The sequence below is a fragment of the Epinephelus fuscoguttatus genome, linkage group LG6 (assembly GCF_011397635.1).
Source record: "Epinephelus fuscoguttatus linkage group LG6, E.fuscoguttatus.final_Chr_v1".
Classification (NCBI taxonomy): Eukaryota; Metazoa; Chordata; class Actinopteri; order Perciformes; family Serranidae; genus Epinephelus; species Epinephelus fuscoguttatus.
In genome coordinates this window covers 38,292,576-38,314,056 of record NC_064757.1, presented here as the reverse complement: position 1 = coordinate 38,314,056, position 21,481 = coordinate 38,292,576, and the positions used below count along the sequence as shown (strand labels likewise).

At 41.7% G+C, this 21,481-nt stretch overlaps 3 protein-coding genes across 6 annotated transcripts in view; 1 reads left to right on the top strand and 2 right to left on the bottom strand.

Annotated features, from left to right (window-relative positions):
• Positions 1-2,362, bottom strand: part of LOC125890096 (zinc-binding protein A33-like) — a 33,465-nt gene extending 31,103 nt beyond the window's left edge. For 2 of the 3 annotated variants that reach the window (XM_049578568.1, XM_049578560.1), the window contains exon 1: positions 1,920-2,362. In XM_049578568.1, the coding sequence (XP_049434525.1) occupies positions 1,920-2,201 (282 nt within the window). In that variant the 5' untranslated portion in view covers positions 2,202-2,362. The remainder of the gene's footprint in view (positions 1-1,919) is intronic. The other variant, XM_049578566.1, reaches the window with a different exon arrangement.
• A 1,814-nt stretch (positions 2,363-4,176) lies between these two features.
• Positions 4,177-7,453, bottom strand: si:dkey-174n20.1 (uncharacterized protein LOC796174 homolog). Of its 2 annotated transcripts, XM_049578633.1 has the most exons (5): positions 7,066-7,202; positions 6,563-6,754; positions 5,390-5,632; positions 4,880-5,182; positions 4,177-4,616 (listed from the first exon to the last, which is right to left on the bottom strand). In XM_049578633.1, the coding sequence occupies exons 3-5, from the start codon at positions 5,586-5,588 to the stop codon at positions 4,357-4,359; spliced, it is 762 nt and encodes a 253-aa protein (XP_049434590.1). In that variant the 5' UTR covers positions 5,589-5,632; positions 6,563-6,754; positions 7,066-7,202; the 3' UTR covers positions 4,177-4,356. The 2 variants fall into 2 exon arrangements, with proteins under 2 accessions (XP_049434590.1, XP_049434589.1); XM_049578632.1 differs by lacking the exon at positions 6,563-6,754 and having other exon boundaries at positions 7,066-7,453.
• Positions 7,454-7,515: 62 nt separating this feature from the next.
• The window catches only part of susd2 (sushi domain containing 2), a 43,433-nt gene continuing 29,467 nt past the window's right edge, over positions 7,516-21,481 (top strand). Inside the window, exons 1-9 of the mRNA XM_049578493.1 lie at positions 7,516-7,925; positions 9,511-9,709; positions 11,410-11,558; positions 12,756-13,107; positions 13,766-13,967; positions 15,062-15,147; positions 15,250-15,518; positions 19,001-19,144; positions 19,771-19,923. Coding sequence (XP_049434450.1) covers positions 7,799-7,925; positions 9,511-9,709; positions 11,410-11,558; positions 12,756-13,107; positions 13,766-13,967; positions 15,062-15,147; positions 15,250-15,518; positions 19,001-19,144; positions 19,771-19,923 — 1,681 coding nt within the window. The 5' untranslated portion in view covers positions 7,516-7,798. The remainder of the gene's footprint in view (positions 7,926-9,510; positions 9,710-11,409; positions 11,559-12,755; positions 13,108-13,765; positions 13,968-15,061; positions 15,148-15,249; positions 15,519-19,000; positions 19,145-19,770; positions 19,924-21,481) is intronic.

Sequence of the window (21,481 nt, the reverse complement as noted above, 5' to 3'; positions counted from 1 at the left end):
ATAAGGTATTAGTGACACTTTGCAGGAAACAATATTACACATGCAACAAGTGTGACATAAAGTGATCCAAATATTCACTAGCCTGTAAACAAAATGTGTACTTTGTCTCCACCTTAAAGAAAATGAAAATGATACACAAACACCAACAAATGGACATAAAATGAATATAATGTAATTCTGCAAATCATTAATTAATCTTCATCATCACTGCTAAACTGTTTTGTTTGCACATAAAACAACTGAAGGAACTGAAGCATTTATTTATGACACTAAACCAGTCACTATGAAACACAAGGAGGTCATTATTAAGACAAGACTTTCTGTGGTTATATGATTTAAAATTAAAGCTTTTTTAATGCAAACTTAAGGTTGTTGCTCATCATTGGGGAAAATCTGGAGATAAAAGTTAAAATAAGAAACTGAAATCTACTCATCCCCGTTCTTGCTGCATATTTACACCACAAACAGCATTTTGCCAAGAATGGTTTACACACATAATTCTGCCTACATTTGTGCTTTAAGTTTCTCACTCTGTGCTTTGGAAATATATTGTATATAAAAGAACAAGCAAGGAATGTGTTCCATCATGTAATTTGCTGAAAGAGATCAAATCTTGTTCTTTTTCTTGAACCTGGATCTCTACATTTTCTGTATGTACTTTGAAATGACACGATTCTCACCCACAAAGAACAAACTGGAATTGTCTGTAAATGACAACAAAACACCACCATTATAAAACATCCAAATATGTTAGTGAGAGCTCACCACCCTCCCTGAACATGACAGAGAAATCTCAGTGTGACACATTTTGATATCAGCAGTTTTAGCATCACCAGCCGCTCCAATATTGAAATATGGGAAGAGTTTCTCAGTGAAAGTGTCTCTGTGAGTGCAGATGGGAGTCATGTCTTCAGGGTCGTAGAAGGACACCTCCCCCCTGTCATAGTCCAGCTGGACTCTGATCCTCTGGAGACTCTTCTTCACTGTAACAGTCTCATCAACAACATCAGTGTATTCTCCACTGTCATGTGATAAACACCAGATTCCATCTTCTGGTGTATACTATGTCTCCCTTCCTGTCAGCTGACTCTTTAGCCAAACCCACAAGCCAGACAGGATGGTCTCCGACCTCCACCTCCCAGCTGTGTTTCCCTGAGCTGAAGCCCTCAGAGCCCAGAACAGTGGCATACTCAGTGTTTCTCTCTGGATTGTCAGGAAGCTGCTGCTTTGTGTCTCCACGTCTCACACTGGTCAGATCATCAGACAGATAGAGACGGGGACTTGCAGTGTTTGGGTCCAGAATGACAGGACTGAAGTGGACCTTGTCCTTCATCTTCTCCCAGACTCTGAAGGACAGGTTGCCCAGGTGTTTGGCCACATCTATCAGCGCTCCTGAGACCAGCTGTGGATCTGACAGTGAGCACTGGACTCTGGCTCTGCTCTGAGTGGCTTTATAACTGCTGAGGAATGGCACCTTGTGTTTCTGCAGCTCTTCTTCAACAGATACTGTGTGACAGAGAGGAGATCTGCTCCTCAATCATCTTCATCTCTCTGCTGATAGTCTTCCTCTTCTGCTCCTCTTCCTCCCTCAGAGCTGCCAGTCTGGACTCCTCTTCCTCTTTCAGGAACTGCTGGAGCTTGTTGAACTCTGCTCTGATCTGCCTCTCTGTGGACAACAGCTGCTTCTTGGAGTGTTGAATCACTTCATTGTATGTTTCCTCCACTTGTTTGTATTTGTCCCTCTTGTCCTGCAGAGACTTTAAGTCACATTTCAGCTGGTCCTTCAGCTCACTGACTGCTTGTTCTATAGGAACCACCTTGTGACTCTGGTGGAGAGAAAACTCACAGACAGGACACACAGCTCTATCTTCATCCTCACAGAACCAATAAGAGACATCTGGATGTTTATCACACACCACCTCCTCTTTCTCCTTTTCTTTTGCTGTCTCAGGTGAATCATTCTTCTGTCTCCCAGCAAAGGAGTCAGCCAGTTCCTTCAGTGTAAAATTTAATGCTGGTTCATCTTTTGAGGATTTTCTTTTACAAATGGGACAGTTTTTGTTTTTAGCTTGTTGCCAGAATTTCTGCAGGCAGCTTGAACAGAAGCTGTGGTTGCAGCTCAGAGACACAGGATCTCTGAAAGTCTCTGAACACACGTGGCAGCTCAGGAAACTTTCAACAAGAGCAATTTTCTCAGCCATTTGCTCTGATATGTGAATTATCCTTTAACAGCAAGACTCACCAAATCTGTGTCCCTTTGAATGAGAGATTACAACCCTTCTGTTTTGTGTTTGTAGTGGAAAGTATTCACCCTGTTATGGCGTCTGAGTTCTGTTCTTAAAGGAAGCGCATTTTTGTTCTTTGTCCTATTCCTGCCGTACTGTGTTGCAATTGGCTAATAGGCAACTGTGTCCTGTGAAACGTCGAAATCAGCTTTAAGTTTCACTTTCTATCCTTTTGAGTAAATGATTTACACCTGACAATTTATTATCTTACCAGCTGGTGGTGCTATTTGAATAACTTTTCACTTGAAGTGCACTGAAGTGCATATTCAGTGGTGGCCAAAATTATTAGAACACTTGGCATATTTAAGAGGTTTCTGTTGTTTGGTTTTTGTGAAATTGGCCCTTAAAATACACATAGAACGAATTAAATATCTACAAAGTCATCATTATGCTCTATAAACCATAGAATAGAGCCATCATAAAGAGATTTAGGTCATCTTCCTCACAAAAAACAAGCTAGACCTATTTCACTGTTAATGTCACACAATCATGCTCCTTCACAGAAGAAGCCAAATTACTTGTGTAATCATTGTCAGGTGTGATCATGGTTAAATTGATGGTGATGCAAGAGTCTTAGGACACAGCTGTGTGATTCTTTTGAATGTACAAGTCCCATCCTGCTCATTAAGTGATTAGTAACACCAGGGTTTTGTCCACACCAACAATTGGTATAAATTTAAAGTCTCTAGTCTTGAAGCACATGTTGCTCTTTGATCATGGCTAAGGTGAAGAAGGAGATTACGAGTGGCAATGGATTCAAATCAAGGCCCTTTTTGATGCTGGCTGCAGTTACTGCTGCATAGCCAAGGACTTGAGATGCAGTCCAAGCACTGTAAAGTACACTCAAGTTCGCCATGATGCCACCAATTCACACCAGGACTGACAGGTGAGAGGTAGAAAAAAGAAACTTTCAGACAGACAAGTGAAGCATCTCAAAATTCTCAGTCTTAAGGACCAAACGAGAACTGCGTGACGAGATCAACACCACAATGAGTGATGGTGCAACAGTGTCTTCAAGAACTATGCGTTGAAAACTGCGAGAAGACTTGTTGGCAAAGAAACCAGTACTGAAAGTGAAAACTAGAGTGAAATTTGCAAAAGAACACAAGAAATGGACAAAGGAAGATTGGTATGAACTGCTTCTGACATCTGACTGATGAGTCCAAATTTGAACAGTTTGGCAACAAGCGAAGAAATGTACATTCGATGGAGGGAGGGGGAGAGATATAAAAATGAGTGTCTCTTGCCGACAGTTAAACACAGAGGGGGTGGTATTATGGTGTGGGCTGCCATTTCAATTTCAGGAACAGGTGACTTCGTGAAATATGATGGCATCATGGATAAGAAAGCATACCACCACATTCTGGCGAGTCACAGAGTACCATCCGGCAGTCGTCTTCTTGTGCCTGGATTTATTTTCCAAGAGGACAATGACCCGAAACATTCTTCTATTGCCGGAACTACCTGTGACAGAAGGAATCTGCTTTTAAAATGATGGACTGGCCCCCTCAAAGTCTGGACCTCAGCCCCATCAAGCAAATTTGGGGTGAGTTGGAAAATAAACTGGACAGATCTATTGTACATCCTTTGGTTTGAGTTGCAGAAGGCATGGGATAACATTAATGTTAATAGGAAATCTATTGACACTATGCCAGAGAGATGTGCTGCTGTAATTGCTGCAAAAGGTGGACATACCAAATATTAAAGTTGAAAGTGGATAAGAACAGTAGGACTCACTTCATCTGATATTTGGTGTGCTCAGAGCAACCATCTGCATGTTTAATGAACATGGGGGAGGGGAAAAAAGTCAATTTTGTCATATAGCTAGTGTTTGGAACATTAAATAAATATATCATTAAATGGCAATGTACTCTCCCAAGACAGTGAAAAACACAGTTAAGTCTTTTATTTGTGCGAAACATTTCCTCTTAGAATACACAAGCACATAGAAGAAAAAGAAATCTTTACATCTGCATGGTAAACAACAAAAATGTGAATAAAAACATAAATATTTAAAAACAACATACATGACCATAAATAACTCAATAATCAGTTCCGCCAGCTTCCACCATCAGGCCAGTTTCACCAGTCTCTCACTGGCCTCCCACAGTTTCTTTGCCACACCAGCGTCTCTTGCGAAAGGACGCAGAGTAGCTGGTCGACAGTCGACGAAGTAACCCCCGCTGTGTTTGGCAGCTTCATCTGACACGGCACAGTAGATGACAGTCTGAGCTCCAATCTCACATGGCACAAAAAACATCCACATGACGACCTGCATCAGCATCCGGAACAGGATGGAGAAGTGGCATGTCCAGCTACTTTGGACAAAACCTGGAGAGACACATGGAGGCAGAGATGTTGGGAGAAATATACATCTATGTATAAACAGTGTCAGGACTATACAAACTATATGTTTGGGGTGGGCAATAAGAATCAAATCTTATAGCTTGGCATGAGTCATTTTATATCTTGATTTAAGTCATAGTTATAGACATTATTGCTCTTTATGTGTTTTTTAGGCTTTTGTAGGAAAGAGTGTGCACATACAATCAAAGCTAGGCATCACATACAGCATACAAATCAGCATCTCTTACCAGGGTGCACAGCATAGGACGTCACTCCTTTCCCTTCAGTGATGCGGGCCACTTCCTGACTGAAGTAGATGTTAGCCAGCTTGCTGCGGCAATAGGTGAAGAAGGGCAGCAGGTTGTAGTTGAGGTCCTGGAAGTCCAGCTTCTGGTATTTGTAGCTGGAGCATGTGAGGGTGAGCACCCGGCTGGGCGCACATTCCTTCAGGCGCAGCAGAAGTAGATTGGTTAGGAGGAAGTGACCCAAGTGGTTGACGCCAAAGCACATGCTGAAGCCGTCGTCCGTCCAGTCGAGGACACTGGGCATGCCTGAGGACGTGCCATAGGAGGTGAGGAGAAAAGTCAAAACGATGAGGTGGACAAAGTAGGAAAAGGCCTTTAGCTGATATTAAAACGGCACAATCTCAACAGTATACAGCACCCTCTATGCTGAGACCCTCTGCAAGGAAAAACTCAACAAATCTTGGATGCAATGTTGTAACATTTGGCCAATCATCATGTGGGTGACACCCTCACCAGCATTATTAATAAGGATGTCAAGCCTCTTCTCTTTCTGGAGGAAGCTCTTACAGAATTCCCTCACAGAGCGCAGGTTGGCCAGATCCAGCTCCATGTGAAGAACGTTTAGGCTGTGACTCCTGAACTTGATCTCCCTCACAGCCTTCTCAGCCTTGTCCAGGTCTCTGCAAGCGATGATGACACGGGCACCTCTCATTGCCAAGGCAACAGCCGACTCCTTGCCAATGCCAGAATTGCCACCTGCATAGAAAAAACAGAAACGAAATGATAAAATCATGTGTTCATGGGAGGATCGTGCCTGTACGAGGATGGCAATAACACTACCTGCTATAATAAGAATTTTATTGTAATCAGACAAAAGGCTGTGATGTTTGGGGTACACATTCAGCAATTCAAACCACACTGATCTTCATATACTCTGGTCACTTTATTAGGTACACCTGTCCAACTGCCTGTTACAGCAAATAGCTAATCAGCTAATCACATGGCAGCAACTCAATGCATTTAGGCATGTAGATATGGTCGAGACGACCTGCTGAAGTTCAAACTGAGCATCAGAATGGGGAAGAAAGGTGATTTAAGTGACTTTGAATGTGGCATGGTTGTTGGTGCCAGACGGGCTGGTCTGAGTATTTTAGAAACTGCTGATCTACTGGGATTTTAACACACAACCATCTCCAGGGTTTACAGAGGATGGACCCAAAAAGAGAAAATATCCAGTGAGCAAAATGCCTTGTTGATGCCAGAGGTCAGAGGAGAATGGCCAGACTGGTTCAAGATGACAGAAAGGCAACAGGAAGTCAAATAACCACTGGTTCCAACCAAAGTCTGCAGAAGACCATCTCTGAAGCAACAACACGTCCAACCTTGAAGCAGATGGGCTACAGCAGCAGAAGACCACACCAGGTGCCACTCCTGTCAGCTAACAACAGGAAACTGAGGCTACACTTCACACAGGCTCACCAAAACTGGACAATAGAAGATTGGAGAAACGTTGCCTGGTCTGATGAGTCTGGATTTCTGCTGCCACATTCAGATGGTAGGGTCAGAATTTGGAAGCATGGATCCATCCTGCCTTGTATCAACGCTTCAGGCTGCTGCTGGTGGTGTAATGGTGTGGGGGAGATTTTCTTAGTACCAACTGAGCATGGTTTAAACACCACAGCCTACCTGAGTATTGTTGCTGAGCGTGTCCATCCCTTTATGACCACAGTGTACCCATCTTCTGATGGCTACTTCCAGCAGGATAACGCACCATGTCACAAAGCTCAAATCATCTCAAACTGGTTTCTTGAACATGACAATGAGTTCACTGTACTCCAATGGCCTCCACAGTCACCAGATCTCAGTCCAATAGAGCACCTTTGGGATGTGGGGAAACAGGAGATTCTCATCATGGATGTGCAGCCCACAAATCTGCAGCAACTGTGTGATGTCATCATGTCAATATGGACCAAAATCTCTGAGGCATGTTTCCAGCACCTTGTTGAATCTATGACACCAAGAATTAAGGCAGTTCTGAAGGCAAAAGGGGTCCAACCCTACCAGCAAAGTGTACCTAATAAAGTGGCCGGTGAGTGTATACACTCCACAAACAAACTTGCTAGACGTCAACTACTTACAGGTTACTAAAGGTAGATATTTGCTGCAATAGACAAGAGATGTTTACTTACCTGTAATAAGAACTGTTTTGCCATCTAGTCTTTTCAGGTCCGTGCAATACCTCCTCTTTTTCATCCATTTCAAAACGAAAAAACAAACTAAAGATGCGATAATTGTGTAGAGAACGTACATGTTCCTATCTTGTATTAAAGCAGCTAACAGTTACAGTGCTGATGCTGCTGTGAGCCTGGAGCTAACGTCAGATAGCTTGTTAGCTTGCCAGTTGACTACAAAATACGACAATTTCCCCCCTTCTTCTCCGCCATTACTGTTCCTGCCGCGTTGAACGTGGCGGAACTGATCCAGGACGAAGTGAACACAACAGGAGACACTTATTTTACTTATTTTGACGATCCAGCGCTCTATTCATTTTGTTATTTGTCAGTATGCGGAGTAAGTGTTTTGCGCATGCGCAAAATTCAAATACCGCAATGTCTCGCGAGAGTTGATTATGTCAACGTGATAAACAAAAAGGCGTTCCCGTTAACGGTAAAGTTAAAAATCCCAGCAGAAATTACTTAAAGCAAAATTATAAGAAATGATAGTGTGCGTATTGTGAGGCATAAATATCGCGTGTTGGTACGCCCGAAGAAAAAACATGTTTTTAAACCTACCGACCTTCGTTAAATTAACGTCTGTTAATTTATAACTGCATAACTTTATGGGAAACGCTCATGACGCCATTTGTTTGCTGCTTCACTGACCTTTACACTGAAAATGTCAGTGCCAGGCTTTTAACCGAGCATGGTGCAGGGCAGGTATGTGTGTGCACGCAGTGTTATTTTGTCCTCCAAGATAAACATGAGAGCCCACTTGAGTGATATCATTTTTCTCTGTGGATTTTTTCTTATTTGCTCATCTGAAGTAGCAGGTAAGTCACTCAGACCAACAATAAAGATTACTATGAGCTGAAATTCAAATGGCTATTACTATTTCCACCTTTGTATAGGTGTTACAAATTGTGGATTCTTATAACTTGTTTGAATGTTGTATTATATCCAGTGGTGGAAGTAACTAAGTACATTTAAACACCAGTAATCCAAGTAGAAATGAGAAGTAGGGTGAAATCAGGTAGTTTGGGACATCAGGTAAAATGGGGCAAGTCGAGTTTTACATCTTGGGCTCTTTGAATATAAGCAGCCAGTCGGCCAACATGTTATAGCATTGTTCCTACAAATGTACTTTACATGAAACAATAATTTCTTATAGGTCTGAGCAAAGATTAATAAAATCACTGGACATGTGGCGTGTTGATTTTCTCATTTTGGTAATAAGAATACTGCTGCTCAAACAATAAGAGTATGATAACAAAAATGGTTCTAGGATATAAAATGTTTGACTTATAATCAAAAATATTGTAAGTTTTTATGGGAAAGAGTTTTGAGTGAGTGCTTAATGCATTCAGGTAAAATGGGACATTTTTCTAAAGTGAAACCAGCATGTTTTTAGGCTACCAGGTGCTATAGAAGCACGACTTTTGCTATGGTTTGCCACCCTGTCATATTATGTATTACATATTACATTTTTATTATTTTTGTAACTTGTACAGAATAAGCCATGATTGTTTAACACACCCTAGTACACAGACAATATGGTACCAAGGGCACATGCAGCATGTATAGCATGTCAGAAAAGTTACAGTCTTTTTTAATGAATGGCCATAGGTTACATAAATGATTTAATAACTTAATGACTGAACTGATGAATGGATTAATGATTTATAAAACAAACTAATCAATCAGTCAATCAATCAATTTTATTTATAAAGCAGAGTTAGTGACATGCAGTAACGGGACATGAGTGTTAGCAAAGGAGAGAGAGAGAGAAGGTGCTTGGTGTATTATAGGAGGTCCTCCGGCAGACTAGGCCTAAGTCAGCCTAACTAGGGGCTGGTCCAAGCCGAACCTGAGCCGGCCCTAACTATAAGCTTTATCAAAGAGGAAAGTCTTAAGTTTAGTCTTGAATGTGGAGACAGTGTCTGCCTCCCGGACTGCAACAGGAAGATGATTCCACAGGAGAGGAGCCTGATAGCTGGCTCCAGCTACTAGCGAAGTGCTGGTAAAATATGCAAGTGGCTGCCAGATTTTCTTCACTCATCAGCCAAAAAAAACCAATGGTAATCCATTGAGTGGCTGGTAAATTTCAGAATCCACCTGCCACAGTGGCCATGGGACAAAAAAGTTAATTTCCAACCCTGGTAGAGATGCCATGGTTAGTTGGGGAATATTCCCCCTGATGGAGTCTAGACACTGGTGTTGGAGGTGAGGAGAGGGATGGATAAAGGATGAGGAGTGGGCGGTGAATGTGCAGCACGGTTGCATCTGTTCATCCTGAAATGACAACTGACAGCAGCAGAGAAAGAACGTTTTTAAATTTGATGTGATTGTCATGTGGAGATTGTGGCAAAATCTGCTTGATCTTCCGCTATGCTTCATTTGTTATTATTTTTTTCCTAGGTCAAACATGCAGGGGGAAGTGTGGGGATGTATTGGAGGAATGCTCCTGCCATGCAACCTGTGTGTCTTTGCTGACCTGCTGTGCAGACTACAACCAGTCATGTTTCCAGGTGATGCCTCACTCCAGCTCCATGCTGGGTGGAAGAGCTCTCAGGATCCTCAACGTGGTCCTTCAGCCTGGCGGACGCCTTCTCTGCAGGTTTGTGTCTGCGACTTTTGACTCGCGTCATGATCTAAAACTTCCATACACTTGTCATGGGATTATTTAAATTACAAATTCACAGCGTGGAATATATATGTACAGTACATAGTCCCCATTATGTTGTCTCTTTTTAAAGCACATATTTGCAGTAGATCTACTTTGGTACTATCCAATAAAGTATTTGGTAACTGCACTTGTGTCCACATTCCAAACATTTTATTCTCTTCAGACAAGGCAGACAGTAATCCTCAGAATAAAAAAATGCTTGCAGGAAAAAAAGACAAAGTTTACCCGAAGCATATATTTTTATTTGTATTAGTGTATTTAAAACAATTATACAAAATAATAAAAAATTCCAAACTATCCAAAAAGCAAAAAGGAGTTGAATCTTTTGCAGAATCTAGGCAAACTTTGTAACACTGAACAAACACTCTTGTTCAAAACATGTCGGTCTCTCTTTCCTTGAGGAAGTGTCACAGTACAAGTTAATGTTAAAATGGTACCAGACAGGATATGGTGCAACTTCAGTGGACAATATGTTGCTCATGCAAGCTCTATGCCTCCTTAATTTTTTCCTGTATTAGAAATAGAATAGATCTTTGTTGTCCACCAGGTTGGAAATTTGTCTTCAGCCTTTCAAACACGGGAAACGATTATAATAAAAAACAGACGAGCAGTTAGTAAAACAGACATTAGAATCATTTTATACATTAAATCAGTTCATGTCAGTGCATGTCTGTGGCTTAAAACCCATTGATCACTTCGTTGGGTTTAGATTATTGATGGTACTTGGGTTGAAGGACATCTTGAATACATTTTTAGTTGCCAGAGCAGCTCTGTAGCTCCTCCTGGTGCCCAAGAGCTCAAACTGGCTGTGGAGAGGATGGGTGCTATCTGCTTAGATGCTCCTCGCTTTCTTCTTCGTCTTCTCAGTAAAGAGGTTGTCTAAGGCCAATTATTTCGCTTTCCATTAATAAAATGCTAGAAAGTTTATTCTTAGATGTACAGTTTGTAGATGACCGTACCAGGCAGGAAGGTGAAAAGTTAGACATTCTCAACCATAGTTTTGTACACTAGTTCTAAAATCAGCTGACTAACATCATGACCACTAAGTTTCCTACGAAGATCGAGTTGCCACGAGCATCTCTTAAAAATATATTCTGAATTTCCGGAGAACCTCACCTGGTCCAGAACCGTACCAAGATATTTTACGTTTTCCACAGTTTCAGCATGGTAGCATCAAGAGAACCTGGCTCAGTTTTTAGATTGTGTCAATCTTTAGTCTTGGCCACATTAATTCTTGCTTGCTAATGTGACACCATACTTAAAGGGCCTTTGGTTGGGCCAGATAGGCAGCTTCATCTCCTGTTTTCTGTAATCAGTGTTCCCACAGTCATGGAAAACCTGGAAAAGTCATGGAATTCTTATGTATGCCAGCAGACTGAAATTATGTTTAAATAAATTTGGAATCTGATATGCTTGAGAAACACTGGGCAAGTGGGGCAATAAAAAACATGTTATGGGTTTTTGAAAAATAATGGAAGTTTCCAAGTGTTTTCAAGTGTTATGTTGTTATTCTTCTTACCAGAGCATGCCAATGTTTGCAGAAGACAAATAATATCAGGAATGATGAAGTAGTGTTGTGTAGCTAGCCAAAAAACAAAAAAAGTAATTAAATTTGTCTGTTCCTGTCGCAGATTCAAAGGTGAGATTGAACGAGAGGGATTTATCGACGCCGACGGCCGCGGCTACTGTATCTCTCCTCTACTGTACGAGACGGGGTGGATACCATTTACTGTCTCAACAGATGGAATACATTTTGACAGATCTGGAGAGTACTTGTCAGGTATGTGCCCTGTCATTTGATTTGTCTGATTTGAAATCCATTGCACACTTTACTGGTTTAGGGTCAGTGAAAATGTATTGATAAAATGCAATTTAAAAAGCAAAAAAAAAAACAAAAAAAACTTTTGTTAATTTAGTATTTCAGTTTTGGCTTTTTGGTTTTGCCATTTTCTTGACAAGATATATCTTACAATGTCATGACGAAAACTCTGTCTCTGTGTGTGTGTGTGTGTCTGTTCCACGTTTTTCTCCTCACTGACTTGGTCAATCCATGTGAAATTTGGCACAGTGGTAGAGGGTCATGGGAGGATGCCAATGAAGCAATATTACATCACTTGGCCAAAGGGGGGCGCTATAGCAACCGATTGAAATTGCAAACTTTGAATGGGCATATCTCATGCCCCATATGTCGTAGAGACATGAAACTTTGCACAGAGATGCCTCTCCTCATGAGGAACACATTTGCCACAAGAACCTATAACTTCCGGTTATATAGATTTTCCGCTATTTAAAAGTTTTTTGAAAAACCAAATCGATCTCTTCCTAGGAAGTTTGAGCGATCTGCATGAAACTGGGTGAACATAATCTAGGGACCAATATCTAAAGTTCCCTCTTGGCAAAAGTTGGAAAACTTACTAAAACTGAGCTTCTATAAGGCAATGAATATTGCGGAGGGCGTGGCTCATCACATAAAGGTGTATAACATCTCAAGGGTTTCACCCATCACCACGCAACTTTGTAGGCATATGACCACACATAACCTGAGGGGACCCCTCCATTATTAACCCCATCAAACAAAATGGGGGCGCTAGAGAGCTCATTTCTTATCTAGGCCTAACCGCCATATGGATTTTTACTAAACTTGGTAGATATGTAGAACAGGACGCCTCAAGGTGACTGGAGAAATTTAACTCTAATTGGCAACTGGGTGGCGCTATAACAACAGAAAAATGCTTAAAAATGGCTAAAATGCGACCGATCGCTGTGGCTCCTCCTGTGGACCAATGTTGTTGTTTTTTTTCCTAATTTTTGTTATGACTAAGTCATGGTATGGTATACTGTACATAATCACGGAAACTGTCAGTGTGTCATTCTGTCTGTCCCACGTTTTTCTACTCATTGACGTGGTCAATCTATGTGAAACCAAAACTGGTTACCTGTGCGTCCCTTTAATATTTTCTGTCTTTCACTGTATTAGTTAACCCCAGTAAAGCGGAGCATGACTCCAAAGTCATCCTGGTGAATACAATGCAGTGGCTGAACTACGGTACACCAAACGTGGCAGGACGGCTTCAGATGACATGGAACAGCTCTTTGATCGGCGCTGAGAAGGTCAACATAGAGCTGTGGGGTTACAGAGAGTTCAGCAGGAGCACAGAGGCGACTGGATCATCCTCTCTGCAGGCCGAGTTGAGCTATCTGTACTCTCTTGGGAGGAGTCTGTCCAACACGGGGGCCTTCAGCTTCATTCCAGAGCCCTCGAAGGACTTCTCTGGCTGGGTGTTGGGGAATATCCGCATCACTGCCAGTTCTGAGTTGGATGGAGCAAGGTATCCATATTACATCAAGCATCTTAGAAATAGTCCAGATCGAAAGGAAATATTCTCTTTATGCTGATATTCTTCCATCGTTTCCCCAAAAACTGCAGGTTAAATGAAGTGCTGTTCATTTTACAGCTGTTACAGACTGGTGTAATGTTAGACTGGGCTGTTTTTGCACATGGTTTTAAAGTATATTTAGTGTATCAAGTGTCAGTATTTTTTACTCATTTGAAAGGTGGCTCGGATTTGCTCATCAGATTGTCACATAAGCCTGGCTGTAAAATTTAATGTGCCCCACCTCACCTAATGACAGTAATAGCCAGCATAAACAGGATTTAATGAGTATGATTGTCGCATCGATTCCAGAGTCCAGTATCAACAGTATTGGTCAGACTGTAGGCAGCTGAAAGTATTCCTTGACTAAATGGTGACAGAAAACTAACATTTTTGTTATTTGATTTATTGCAAACAAAGAAGGCAAACATTTGCTGGTTCCGTCTTTTCAGATGTGAAGATTTGCTATGTAAATGAAGTACTACTGTTGGTGGACACAACAACCAATATCAAGATGTTGCCTCAGGCTCTGAGAAATTGTTTTACAATTTTCTGACATTTTACTGACTGAACGATCAAAAGTAACTTATGATCAGTAATCGTTTATACACAGGGATGTGCAGGCGCTCTGGAGTGCAGGTCATATCTTAGCCTGGCACCTGGAGCAGGCTTTCAGAGACGACTCTGCAGCCTGGGCCGAGAGCAAGTGTCTGCAGTGGGACGTCCTGGAGACGACGCTGCCCAACTTCCTGGATGAGCTCATTGACTGTCCTTGCACTCTGGCACAGGCCCGAGCAGACACAGGCAGGTTTCATGTGAGTGCATTTCAATGACTCTAGTCTTTTAATGATTTGCTATTGTAGTTTTTCACTTGAAGAAGTGGTCATAATTGTAGCTATAGCAGCCATTATAACATCATTATTACTATAATCAGTGTATACAGAAAAACTGCTTTCCGTAACTGAATTACAAACTGTAATTAATTAACAGCAGTGTGCTTTAGCACTTCAGTTAATATTCTGACGACGGCAGAGAAGAGAAAGATCTGGGTGTGGTGACTCAAGCAAATATTAAAAAACAATTACAGAAAATAATAAAATGAAAAAAAATTAAGAATTTTCAAGCAGTATAAAGACAGCCGAGGAACACCATAGCGTCACATACATAAATCAAACAGCACTGAGGAAACGCTGCCTCAGTTGATTAGTTTTTAATCATCCTAAAAAAGGTCCAACAAAAAGTCAATATCAGCTTAAGCCCGCCTTTTTCTTAGATAGGCAGGGAAAACCAGTATGTTTAAGTATATATCTTCAAACGTTACAGTTATGGCTGAAAATGACAACAGAAATTTACACGTTTGCGCATTTTACATATCTCTACAATTGAAATGAATTGCCAGTTGTCTACCCAGAAGTGATTGTTATTATTAGCATGACTTCACAGAGATTAGGAAGAAGAAGAATTGTAGCTTATGCACAGTTTTTGTTATATTTTGTACTTAATATTTAGGTCCAGTGGCTTTTAAAGCCCCTCTCCCCAAAGCAGTACTTGGATGACACACAAGGGCACTGAAATTTGTAAGAACAATGTGTGTAGTTAGCCTGAGTTTCAGGAAGTAGAAGAAAGCACTGCAGTGATTTAGTCCCATAGTGTGAATAATTGCATTTCATCTGTTCATCCCTGTAATGAAAAGGAAACAAAGACTGTCAGGAGTAACTAACATGCTTTTGTTAATCATTTTATGTGATCAGCGTTAAGGGAACTCACTTTATTAGAGTTCTGTTAACGTCAGCAGGATCCACACTGATACAGAAGTATTGATTCTCAAACTTAAATGGATTTATTGCCAAATCATCATATTAAATCACATTTATTATTTTACTGATTTGCATCTGCTGTGTTGTTTCAGGCTGACTATAGTTGTGACATTGAGAGGGGCAGTGTGTGCACTTATCACCCAGGTAGTGTCCACTGCGTCAGAGCAATTCAGGCCAGGTAGGAGTGACAAGAGGACGCATCGAGATTTTACCTTTTTAAAAAGTCAAACTAGAAGCATTTTGTTCACTTTTTGGCATGACTTTCTTCTGATATTTCCAGCCCTACACATGGATCGGGGCAGCAGTGTTGCTATGACAGCGCAGGCGCTCTGGTCCTGACAGCAGACTCGTCTGGTGGCAGCACACCAGACAGGGCTCACGACTGGGGATCGCCTCCATACAGGGAGCCACCACGGGTGCCGGGGTACTCCCACTGGCTTTATGATGTCATGAGTTTCTATTACTGCTGTCTTTGGTCTGACCACTGCCATGTCTACCTAAACCATCGACCTTCTAGCGGGTGTCGCAACTACCAGCCCCCAAGAGCTGGTGAGAATGTTCATAAGTCAGATCAAGTGTATTTATTGATTGCTCTCAGAGCACAAGAGAATGACAACTTATAATCAGGCACAGTGACAGTACCACAGCACAGTAAGACCTAACTAACCACTTTATTTGAATCTGAACTCAGACTTCGGGTTCATTAGATGCTCAGCTACCTTTATTGTTAAGGTTTGTGGTTTATTATTTCAGTCAATATGATTATCTGAAAAGAAAACAAATGGAAGGTTTTCACCTGTATTGAAGAAAGGGTAAAAAGATTTTGTCTTATGTCTTAAAGGGACAGTAGTATTTTCTTTCTACCAAGCTACACCCACCAACTGTATCACCAGAGGTGGGAGTAAGTCACACATGTGCAAGTCATAGGCAAGTCTCAAGTCATTACCTTCAAGTCTCTAGCAAGTCCCAAGACACTGTGTTGAAAATCAAGCAAGTCAAGTCGAGTCATACTCACAAACTCATAAAGATAATATAACATGAACTGCACACAGTGGAATGCAACTTAACACATTTACTCAGGTACTGTAAATACAGATCTGAGTCTTCTCTTCTCTTTCCACCGTCTACCTCTACTCCACCATATTTATCCACTCACATAACATACCTGCTGCTGTGAGAGAGCAGGTGACATAATAACACACTGTGTAAAATCCCCAAACACGAGCTGAGCAGCAATGGGAGGCCACATAGTGAACTTATTTTGAGACAGCAGGCAGGAACAGTTGTACGCACTGTGGCAGCATCAAAACCTCGTACAAATCAGAGGAGAGCCTGAGCATAGAAAGCTAGCAGCACTAGCAGTGACTGTGTGTACATAACGGCCCGGAGCTGACAGTGTGTCGCTGGTTGCAAAGCACGTCCAATACAGAATGAGTTATTAAAAACCTAACCCACATGTATCATGCAGATAGAACTGAATAAAACCACACAGTGAAGCTCATGATGCTGCTGTACATTCTGTCATCCTCTGAGGAGAGCTGCAGGCAGGAGGACAAAGCTGTGGTCGTGTGGGCATGAATATTAGCGGGCGGGTCCTCTGCCGCTGCGATATATGCGTCACCATATTTTGAAAACGTAACTTATAACATAACGTAACATCTAGAGAAATATGAATACTAGATTAAAATAAGTCCTTTTAAAGCCTCAGTGTGTAAAAATGGTGAGTAACAGTGACATCAGCAGTCAAATTCTAGATTGCAGCGCTCACTCGCGCTCACTCACTCGCCCCTCCCGTTGGGTAAGTGACAGTGGCCTCGTAGGACAAAAAGCCTTGCGCAGTGGAGTTTTTCGAGTTTTTCAGGAGTATCTAGCGACGAGGTGAATATTTATTTAGGAATCTAAACCATGTTATGATATGTTATAGCTTACCAGTGAGATATAGGTTATCTGTGAGATATATGTTAGGAGTGTTTTATTTCTAATTGTTTTGGTAACACGAGCATTAGCACAGTAATGCTAAAATAACACGTTTTATGTGATAGTCGCGGCACAGTGCGGCAAATATAGGTTGGTACGATAATAATATATGTGTCTCCAGAGTGTTCTTCCACAGGACACAGGGAGATGAGGGAGAGGGAGAGGAGGAAGACCAGGGAGAGGAAGGGGGCGAGGGGGTAGAGGCGGTGCAGGAACGGCCAGGCGAAGAGATGTGTCTTGGCTACCCAGAGGGAAGAGGAGGAGGAGAGGGTGGCAGCCTTCGCAGCAGCGTGAGAGGAATCAACAGATTAGGCTGTAGGCTAGGCTAACCATTTAGCTGCAGCTCTGGGATAACGTTAGCCAAGGCTAGGATATCGTTAGCACGTAAATGTAGCCGTCACTCAAACTTAGACGAGAGGTAAAAGTAGTTGCAAACATGAAGCCAAAATGATTTTAAAATATCAGGTTGAATTACCTGTCTAGCAGAAAGCAGGCAACCTCTGCATCCCTTGTGAAATCCTTCTCCTTCATGAGTTCTTTCCACCTGGAATAAGCAACGCCAATATTCAATCACGTTTTGTCCCGTCCTCGCTTATCTGATCTTTTTCTTTTACTTGGTGGCGTGGTTTCCCTCTGACGTGGCAAAACATAGGTGTGGTCCTACATTTAAAGTGTGACAGAATCATAAAAGTACAAAGCAGGTTCATGCAGAAGCGCCCCGGATTGATCTTCACCTTAACCGTCTCCAGTGACGGCAAGTTCTAGGTAAACGCGAAAGGCGAAGCGCGTATACCGGCCACTGTATTCAAATATGGCGACGCAAGAAGGCAGCCTCTAGCAGACCGTGCCCTGCCTTTGTATATATAGAGAAATCATTCTAAGCCTATGAGAAAGCTTCCATTTGTATGTGAATTGCATTACACTTTAGTAAATATATATTTATGAAAGCAATAGTTGATATTTGCTAATAAACAACCACGTAAATTACACATTGTAACTTTAAGTCATCTGTCTCAAGTCAAAGTCAAGTCTTAAGTCATGAATACCGAGTCAAAGTCAAGTCGAGTCTTTCATCAGTGTTAGTCAAGCAAGTCCTCAAATTTGTGACTTAAGTTGGACTCAAGTCAAGTAATGCGACTCAAATCCCCCACCTCTGCCTATCACTCTACAGAAGGAGGCATGCATTAACTGTTAGCTCACCTAGCACCACTGAGCTAGCAAACGTTACAGCTCAGCCAAGGAGGACGCCTTTAATGTTTACATCCCTGGCTGCAGCTGAGGGGTGATATGGTTGGCGGGTGTAGTTCGCCAGAAAGAAAATAGTTCTTGCATGATTCTGCTCACAACAAAGCCTGTGGATTATTTTGAGTAACTAGGTCATGTTTTCGGGAAAACACATAGTTTTCAAATGTGTTTTTGTGCGCTTTGAGCACCACAAGCCCAGGGCCATCTAGTTCCATTATATTAAAGAGAAGGCTGATTTCTCCAACACTCAGCAACTCACACCAACACAATCTACATTGATAAAAAGCACTACAGGTAAGAGGAGAAATATGTATTTTTGATCTGGTGGTGAACGTTTAAAGTCAAATTGACTTTGTGACTCAAATTTGTTTGTATGTCATAATGATTTTGGATAGAATAAGACCTTGTATCACTAAACTTGTTTAAAAGTGAATATAGAGTCCTGGTCCTGGTTTTGTTGGCTGAATTTGGGGTAAAAGTGAGACTGCAAAAAGTACTTCACAAACTGCAAGCAATCGTTAATCTGCGTGGCTACACACACACATATTCCACTCTGCAAATGGACGTTAGAGTAGCAGGTAATACCAGATCAGTTTGCAGGAGGAGTAAATGAATTACAGACTGCGGCTGAGAGTTAAGATGTGGAGATTTATTAGATCATACTCTGCAGAGACTATAAACGCAACAGTATGCCACATACTGATATGAGAATGAGAGTTCGGGGGTGTACTACTCGAAATAAATACGTTGGAGCCAAAATGTGTGTTTGATGTAAACGCATCAGTGATTTGTTTCTTGTCGCCTCACAGGTGTCGTCCTTGGGGATCCACATTTCATAACGTTCGACGGCCTAAGCTACACTTTCAACGGCAAAGGAGAGTACTACCTCGTGTCTTCTCCAGACAGAGAGCTGAGTGTTCAGGCCAGAACAGAACAGGTGAAACTTGAGAACGGTGAGTCCACATTTGAAGTGAAAGCTCCGACTGTTTCCCCTCTTTCATCCCCATGTTACTACTGTAGCAGCTTTGTTCAGATGAAACTTGTGCCAGGACTTTAGAGAGAGCTGTTTTATCAGCCACAAGATTGATTGCCCGCCTCTAGAGTTTGCTCAGACATAATGACCTCGGTATTTCTTGCTGAATTTTGTTTGTTGTTTTTTGCTTGCGCTCTCTATCTTAAGGAGCGTTTAAGGCTCCCTCTTATCTTCAACAGAGCTCAGAGAAAGTGATGTCAGGTCCTCATGTGAGAGAAACATGTTGGCGCTGTAAAATAAAAGCTTATTTCCTTAGTTCCCTTTTGTTTTCGCTCAGTATCTCTCTGTTCGGATGTGGTAAGAAGGAACAGATGTTCGCGTCATTGTTCAGAATTTCCTCCAAGCTGTTACACAACAGCCATGGGCCATGTGGCTGTAGATGGCCAGAGTGATATTCTCCTCAATAGATCAGTAAAATCAAACATCTGGATTATTAAATAATGCAGAGACTTTAGCAGATAAAACCATTTTTAAGTTAAAAATACATGCTACATAATAACATAACTACATGTTTGTAAAAATGTGATATTTGTATTGACAACTAAGGTACCTTGGCCAGAGCCACATGGCTGTCATCTGTGGCTATGAAGGAGAAGACCTCTGATGTCATCGAGGTGCGTCTAGCAGAAGGCCATCTCCAGGTGCTGAGGAATCAGAAGGTGCTACCTTTGACTGAGCAAAGATGGATGGACCTACACGGTGAGATGATTCAAACACTCACAAGTGTCCAAGTGACAAATGGAGTCTACTAAAGGTGTTTGTTTTTTCACTGTCAGGCTCAAAATGTTATTACAAGTGTCTGATAACATTATGAAAAGGTCCCCCGAAATGGATGTCTGACACTTACAAAAACAATATGAGCCTGTCATTGGCAAAAAAGAAGAACTTTGCAGCTGTCAGATGCAGCACTCTTGTTCCTCACTGGTCCAGTTTCAAAATTGTTGCTCCCATCAGTTGGTCAGGTAAGAAAAGCTTCTACTTTGTAGTAGGGTTGGGCCTAAATATGCACATCTGTTACGTCATGTAAACAAACCAGGTTGGAACTACTTACTACTCCATTTCTCGTACATTGCAGCGCTTTCAAAATGAGCGGCGGGAATAAATAGAAACAGGGCGTTCGGCAAAAGTTCAGCCAGCACTGGCACACTGCATCACGTGTGGCCAGTTAGGACACCTCTTTCAATGGCTTCAAATGTTGGCACAGTATTAATTTTCTTCAGAGACTAACTCTGCCATGTCTCCTCTCCTCACCTCATAAAAACACAAAAACAAACAAAACATGTGCCGCTCGACTTCCCTCCGATCTTGACTACAATTTGATATCCTTCGCATTGCTTTGCTTGGCTCATGGCCTGTTGCTCATTGTTGCTTCTTCCTAATGCAACACATGTTGGATATAGCCCTGTGACACTGTCAGGGCAAGTTGCTGATTTAGACTACTTTTAATTTCCCAGAACCTGTCATAATGGCAAATTAGGTTAAGCTTGTTTGCACAAAATCAAACCGGTTTAAGCTCATACATTACATTGGACTGCACGACAATACTGGAAATCAACCCGGCTCTACTTTGTAATATTCTCAAGTTTTTATTCGCCACTTCTTGTGATGAGGTTTTTCACTAGTGACCAAACTAGGCACAACAAACAGGATGCTTTGTTTTCCTTCACAGCCTTAGTTTGTATAATTTTACAGACATAAAAACAAAACATAAAGTGCAATTACAAGATTTGAGTAGTTCAGTGTGGCTAAAAACAGGAACAAAAGACAACAAATAAAAATGAGAGGATAAGCAAATTAATGAAAGCATAAAATAAACAATCAATCAAACACACACTCACAAAAGAAAAATAATGAGGTGGCTTGTCGGATCCCCAGTGGGAGGTTGTTCCACAGTTATGGAGCCCTTACGGCAAATGCCCAATTACCCTCTGTCTTAAGCCTCGCCTGAGGGACTGATAACAATAGCTGGTCTGTGGATCTGAGAGTGCGAGCAGAGGTGTGAGGGGTAAGAAGGTCATTAATGGCCACTCGAAGATTTGAACACAAGCAATAAAATTTTGAAACTAATTCTAATCGCCACAGGTAACCAGTGTGATGAGGCAAGAATAGGAGAAATGTTCTTGTAAGGACCCTGGCTGCAGTATTTTGGACCAGTTGGAGGCAGCTATGAAGAGTTTCAGTAACCTAGATGATTTTGTACAGATAAATGTTGCCTCATCATTAGGCCCTAATGTAGCCTTGACTGCGCAGACATTTA

What these genes read in the sequence shown, in the direction of transcription:
- si:dkey-174n20.1 (XM_049578632.1), bottom strand. Translation starts at nt 7,186, where the DNA reads ATGTACGTTCTCTACACAATTATCGCATCTTTAGTTTGTTTTTTCGTT. An exon ending in CAAAACAGTTCTTATTACAG is followed by an intron (nt 5,633 to 7,065) that starts GTAAGTAAACAT and finishes TTTTCTATGCAG; the next exon opens with GTGGCAATTCTGGCATTGGC. An exon ending in CATCCTTATTAATAATGCTG is followed by an intron (nt 5,183 to 5,389) that starts GTGAGGGTGTCA and finishes GCACGTCCTCAG; the next exon opens with GCATGCCCAGTGTCCTCGAC.